The sequence below is a fragment of the Lactuca sativa genome, chromosome 5 (assembly GCF_002870075.4).
Source record: "Lactuca sativa cultivar Salinas chromosome 5, Lsat_Salinas_v11, whole genome shotgun sequence".
Taxonomy (NCBI): domain Eukaryota; kingdom Viridiplantae; phylum Streptophyta; class Magnoliopsida; order Asterales; family Asteraceae; genus Lactuca; species Lactuca sativa.
Window position 1 is genome coordinate 211798430 of NC_056627.2, and position 6877 is coordinate 211805306.

At 31.4% G+C, this 6877-nt stretch overlaps 1 protein-coding gene across 1 annotated transcript; it reads left to right on the forward strand.

The window, feature by feature from the left end:
• The first annotated feature begins 1325 nt into the window (after positions 1–1325).
• On the forward strand, positions 1326–3954 carry LOC111913854 (lisH domain-containing protein C1711.05). Its single transcript, XM_023909563.3, has 6 exons — positions 1326–1851; positions 2048–2112; positions 2375–2906; positions 3039–3128; positions 3224–3285; positions 3753–3954. The coding sequence occupies exons 1-6, from the start codon at positions 1696–1698 to the stop codon at positions 3856–3858; spliced, it is 1011 nt and encodes a 336-aa protein (XP_023765331.1). The 5' UTR covers positions 1326–1695; the 3' UTR covers positions 3859–3954.
• Positions 3955–6877: the final 2923 nt, after the last annotated feature.

The window sequence follows — 6877 nt, forward strand, 5'->3', positions numbered from 1 at the left end:
CCTCTAAAGTATTTGAAACGATAAACTAAAAACTGTAAGACAAAGCTTAGTGAATTCCCTCAAAGTACGAGCACACACACACATATAACAACAGGAGGACCATTGAAGATTACCGATGGTTGTCAGGGCAAGGCGAAGGCGAAACAAGGCATTTCAACTGACAGTCAAGGAGGCTCGTGCAGCACCTGATGTGGTCACCGATATGTATTTCCTCTTTATCTTCTTATTTATGTTATTTGTCCTGCTTATTGTAACCATTAGCAACAACGTAGTTTTGTAACATCACTTTTAGTTTTTTTGGTGATTTAAAATGCATACACATCATTGTTTTTTTTTTTTGTAACTTCCAATGTTGGGTAGGATCGTAGATAAGGAAATAAGGCTTCCTAGTATTACCAAAGAGGCTCATATTTTGTGAATCATTATTTTTCTCTTTTGACTCATCCGTAACAACTAGTTTACTTAAGAATTTATCATTTAGAGTGTTGTTGAAAGTGGATGTTACCTCGTCTTTAAGAGTGTGTAACAATGGAATGTCATTACATAACGAGAGGGAATCTTCTTCTTCATATTCATCCTCAGACGGGGATTGACATTTCTTCAGCTTGTGGTAAGGCTTCATCTCACATCTAATCAAATATATAGTCATTAAACTGATCAACGTAAACTAACAAAGGACCACTAATTCCATAATAATAGTCTAGGAATATGATATAGTTCACTTAATGTTGAAGCTTTTTTAAGCCCTTCGATAATTAATCACATCCCTGAGTTCATCCATGAATGAGTCGTAGGTGAGTGACCCATAATTGAATTTTGGGACTTTTTTCACTGCTTACGTCTTCATACTAAAGAGGATTCAGTAAAAACACCCCATGATAGAGTATCTCACACGCTAAAGCCAACATTTCCCTCTTCTCCCGTCTTCATTACTCACGAACTCACATATGATTTATAGGGTTTGTGAGTTTATATCGTCTTAAAGAAAAACGACCGTCTTCATTACTCACGAACTCACATATGATTTATAGGGTTTGTGAGTTTATATCGTCTTAAAGAAAAACGACCGTCTTCATTACTCACGAACTCACATATGATTTATAGGGTTTGTGAGTTTATATCGTCTTAAAGAAAAACGACCGTATAAAAAGGTGGTATGGTTGATAATGGTGGTAAGCTTGATTATATGTGTGTTCCTTAGTTTCCACTTTCCAACAATCAAAACGATGTCGTTAACCCTCCACGATTTAATAGTTACCTTTTTTTTTTTTTTTTTTTTTTTTTTTTTATAAATTTAGCAAGGGACCTCTAATTCCAAGTCTTCCTAAGCAAGGAAAACCGGCTAACCAAGAGCTGTTGGTAACAAAGGGTATATGGAAACAAAATCGTAACTTGAATGACCTATTTAGCACAATTAAAATTTTGATGGTTAAATGAGAACAATTTTAAAACTTCATTTAAAATTTTTGACAAATATTTGTAAAACTTGATTGGTGATTCGAACCACTAGCAAAACCCTAGTTCGCATCCAATAAAACCCTTTGCTCCTCCCTGGTCGGCGCAGAGAGAGCTGAAGAAGCCTCCTTCTCGTATTCCCGCTCCATAGCAACAGCAAAAACCCTAGAACTGCTAATACTTACAACACCCTTAAACCCTTATTAACTTTTCATATCCGACCATAGTTGGGAAAGCAAGATGACAGCTACTTCGAAGGAGGATGATGGAAGCAGTAAAATCGCATCTTTAATCCCCGAAACGAAAGAAATACTCCACCAATCCATCCTTCATTACCTCCATCGAAGTGGGTTCAACAAAACCCTGAAGCGATTTCAGTCCGAAGCTCAGATTCAGGTTTCTCTTTCATTTATCTTATAAAATTGTATTGTACAATCATCTGAAAGGAGTTTGGAAATTTGATGTGGTTAAAAAACCTTAGGAATGACTACAATTCATTTGAATTGCTTTAATCGGAGGAATTTGAGATTAAAAGTTAATGCGGTTTACCCTGACTAGCTAACAAATTTCAATAATCATGTTTTTTGTGCAGAATGACATGTGGAAGTCTTCTTCAGCTAATTTGGAAGAAATCTACTGCAAATTCGTAAATGGCTGGTAGGATTATACGCATAGTTTATTTTGTTCTATGATTGTTATGATTTTTTTCTCATGTCTCTTCTTTCATGGATCATACTTATATCGTAATTCATGAATCTCGTAATAAAATTCAAAGCCCTAATAACAGTATGGATGTAAGGAGATCGATGAACAATGTGAATACCATCTTTCTGAATCTTGAAGCATAACATCGTGTATATGCATTGAAATTCATATATTCATATTTCCATATCATCAATTTGAGATTTTGTATATGCAGTAATCAAGCCAAAGATGATATTGAATCCACTAAAAAAGATGAAAAGGATGAGAAAACCACCATATCCAAGAAGAAGAAGAAGAAGAGTAATGCTGATGAAGAACAATCCAAATCCACCATGAGCAATGATGAAATACCACAAGATAAAGTAGTTCATGAAGAATCTGAACTTAAACCAAAAAAGAAGAAGAAAAGCAAACATGATTTAGCTTCTGATGGTGAAACCAAAGAAGAGAAATTAGATGATACAGTGAATGAATTGGAGGTAAATGAACCAAAGAAGAAAACCAAGGATAAAAAGAGTAAAAGCAACCAAGAAGACAAACCTGCAACAAATGACACTGAAAATGGAGATGTGGTTAAGGAAGACAAAAAGAGTTCAAAGAAAAGGAAAAGATTGTTGTCCGATGAAAATGAGAACACCACTGAAGCTCCTAAAGAAGAAGAGATTGTTGAAAATGAGAAACCTGAGAAAAACGAAGGAGAAAAGTCTCAGAAATCTGTGAAAAAGCAACGTATTGATTCAACAGAGGTTTGTACTTTGTATACTTCTCTTTCTTGAAATAATTCCATGTAATATCAATGTATTTTAACAAGAATGAAAGTATATTGCTATTTCTTGCATTTAGCTTTATGAGAAAACGTTTCGCTTGTCTTCTTGCAGCCGAAGACTATCAATGCATTTCAAAGGGTGAAAATTGACCAAGTTGAATTCGCACACGAAAAGTTGCAAGATAATTCATATTGGGCCAAGGTATGATCTCTTTGTTCATAAATAAAAACGTTTTAATACAAAAATTGCAATGTACTTAAATTGATTTGTTCTTATGCTTTTATTACACATTGTAGGATGGTGCAGATATCGGATATGGTGCTAAAGCACAAGAAGTTTTAGGTTTAGTGAGAGGAAAGTAAGTCTCAATCTCCTTGATGCATTTATACACGATGTTCACATAGGACAAAAATGTTGTACTGTGTCTGATGTGCATTGTACTTGGACTGATTAGACTGGCACTGATGTCAGCGGGACAAAAAATGCAATTTATTGTTCGACACAAAAAGGCGCGGCAAGGATTTGCTTTTTATCTGTCGTCGTCTGTGCAAAAGACGTAAATAGCTCTAGAAAGCTTGTCAAGTCACATCCAGTACAATCTACTTGTAAGAAATGTACCGATTGGATTGACACTGATGTCAACGGGACAAAAAATGCAATTTATTATTTAGCACAAAAAGATGCGACAAGGATATGCTTTTTATCTGTCGTCGTTTGTGCAAAATACGTAAATAGCCCTAGAAAGCTTGTCAAGTCACATCCGGTACAATCTAGTTGTAAGAAATGGAAAAAATTATTGAAAAGTGTTATTTATTTAATGTGTAGGGGTTTTCGGCATGAAAAGACGAAAAAGAAGCGAGGAAGCTATAGAGGAGGTCAAATAGATCTACAGTCTCATTCAATTAAGTTCAATTACTCTGACCAAGAGTGAGAGTTGTTGCTTCCTTGTATTTTTTGATTAATTGTATGAACTTTGATATTTGTAATCAAAATTTTGATATGGAATTTTAACTTTATTTTTGCAAAAGACCATTCGTATTTGTAGTCATATGTTATAACTTTTATCAAGATAATGCCTTCTGAAAAATTATTCAATCGTAACATTTTTGTTTTTTAAGATTATATATATATATATATATATATATATATATATATATATATATATATATATATATATATATATATATATATATATATATATATATATATATATATATATATATATATATATTTCTTATCCGGATATTGTGTTTTTTTGTCTTATTAGGACATTTTTGTTTCATGGCTTAAAACGTAACTTGCTCACCTTAGTGAACTCTTAACAACCTCCTAACTTTATTTGATCTAATTCATTATGAATATCACGATAAAATAGTGTTGGCTTTCTTTAGAATCTATTCCTCGTATGCAAGTGTCTTTAGTAGACACTATTAGACATATTGTGTAAGAAATATACAATATGATATATTGTTGTATACATACTAAAAACCACAAAATGTCCAAAATAAATAATGAATAAATTTATCTAATAAATATTGTATTATTTACCAACCAAATAAATATTCTATTATTTATAAACTAAATAAATGTTTAATAGAATGTTTTATTCATTATTTGTTAAGTAGTTTTCCTAAATAAAAGTGTATTTTTATTAAATAACGAGTTTATTTAATAAAGACAAGGAGATTAATTAAAGTAAGTAATTTATGGGTTGATCTTATTATTTCGTTTAGGAAAAGACTTGAAAGCCTTATCCAATAATAAAAATATTTAAAAAGAGATTTAGCCTATGACCGCTGATTCTTCCATATGAGGATTTTGATGAATTCGCTGAAACTATAACGGTATTAACAACTATACCCTTGTTCAAATTTGTAATGTATTTTCTTGTTTTATGGATTCTAATTTCCATAGATAGTTTATACCCCTTGTTTTTCTCATTGGTGCTTATTTAAACCATCATATTTTTCCTTTTTGACATTTCATCCCTCATTTTAATTCTTATTTTATTTTTCTTCTTTATTGATTTTTTTTAATCATCAACACTTATTTTTTAAGAGCTTATAAACACATTATGATAAACTATTATACAGTAAACTACTTAACAAGGAAAAAAAACAACTTCAAACTCATACATATCAAATTAAATCACAATAAATGTTGTCTATCAAAAATATTCAAACTACTTATATGATATAACTATACATATTATTAATTTCAACTATTGTATGTTATTTTGGGCTTTTAGTTTAGCCACTCTTTTGTTATTATTAATAAATATTCTCACTTAATTAGTTGTTCAAATGTTTGGTATTCGGATTTAATCGTTTTTCGATAAATATTCTTACTTGATTAGTTGTTCAAATGTTTGTTATTCGGATTTAATCGTTTTTCGGTTTTAAATGAGTCGATTTAATTGGTTCGGTTCAGTTAATATATTGGGAGTCAAAAAATCAATCAAATCAAATGGAACAAATTGATAACTGATTAAACCGACCGAATAACATCTCTAATCATAATCAAGAAAATTAATATATTTTTTTTATATTTATAATAAACAAAATTATAATCGTCAATATTCACAAGAATCATAATCTTTTTAAAAAATGCCCGTTGATATAAAAAATAACCAAAAAAGAAAATGAATAATAAATACTAAAATGAGGGTGAAATGTTAAAATAAAATAAAATATGGTGGTTTAAATAAGGAGAGATGAAAAGAGGGTAACAAAGTATAAACTATCCATTAAATGTTTTTTGGTGGACTTGGTCGACGAATAATTAGATACCAAAATAAAAATAGTATAAATTTAAATGAGGGCATAGTTCTCATATATTTATGACTTAAGTAGATTTATCAAAATGGTTAGTGGAAGAATCAACTCTCTTAGCCTATATAAGGAACTCAAACCCCCAATCCTCCCATCCTTCGCTCCCTTCTTTTTGGTGATGGCTACAACTAGGGAATATCAATAAGCCTACTTGGGTTCATCGAGTTTCTTAAATATTATGTTTTTTCCTTGGTATCTTGCTTTGATGGTTGAAAATCTATTTAGACCTGTTGAAAAAACCTGAAACCCGTTTTACCCATCCGATCCATTCCAAATTCGGGTATAATGGGTCGGATAGAACGGGTAACGGGTATGAACATTCGGGTAATAGGTTAACCCAATAATAATATAGGTCGGGTTTTAGATATGAATATTTATTTTCGGGTATACACGAATACCCGAATTCGTTTTTTAAATAATACCAAATATATAATGCAGTCATGTACGCACACTTTAAATAAAACAAAACTCTTCGTTTCCTTCTTATGAACGACGGCTCGACAGTCGACGCAAACTTGCAAAGGGAATTCGACGCTGAAGCTGAAGTCCTGAACCGTCATCACAATTTTCAGTTTCTCTCTATACCACGTAAAAGAATTAAAAAAGTACATAACATATTATAATGATTTGTATTGTTATTATAAATGTACTTGTTAATTGTATGGAGTATTTTTCTACCCAATTCTTTATTAAACCAACCAACATGTAAAAAAAATATCAATAAGTGTCATTTAAGAAATTTTCGGGTATACCCAATAATTACGCGACTCGACCTCAAACCCGAATACCCGAAAACCTGAATTACAATATAGGTCGGGTATCGAGTATTATTTTCTTAAGGAAATACCCGTTCTACCCGAAACCCGAAAATTTTACCCGTTCGACACCCCTAAATCTATCAATCTATCAATAAGCCTACTTATATATATATATATATATATATATATATATATATATATATATATATATATATATATATATATATATATAACCTACTTTGGTTGTTGTCTTCCTGTATCAAATAGCTTATGCTTCATAGTTATGTATTCAATATGATTATGTTCTGGGGCACCTTGTCAACCAGAACGATATTCTGGTCGATCCGGCCAAAGTGGAGGT

What these genes read in the sequence shown, in the direction of transcription:
- LOC111913854 (XM_023909563.3), top strand. Translation starts at nt 1,696, where the DNA reads ATGACAGCTACTTCGAAGGAGGATGATGGAAGCAGTAAAATCGCATCT. An exon ending in TGCAAATTCGTAAATGGCTG is followed by an intron (nt 2,113 to 2,374) that starts GTAGGATTATAC and finishes TTGTATATGCAG; the next exon opens with TAATCAAGCCAAAGATGATA. An exon ending in AACGTATTGATTCAACAGAG is followed by an intron (nt 2,907 to 3,038) that starts GTTTGTACTTTG and finishes GTCTTCTTGCAG; the next exon opens with CCGAAGACTATCAATGCATT.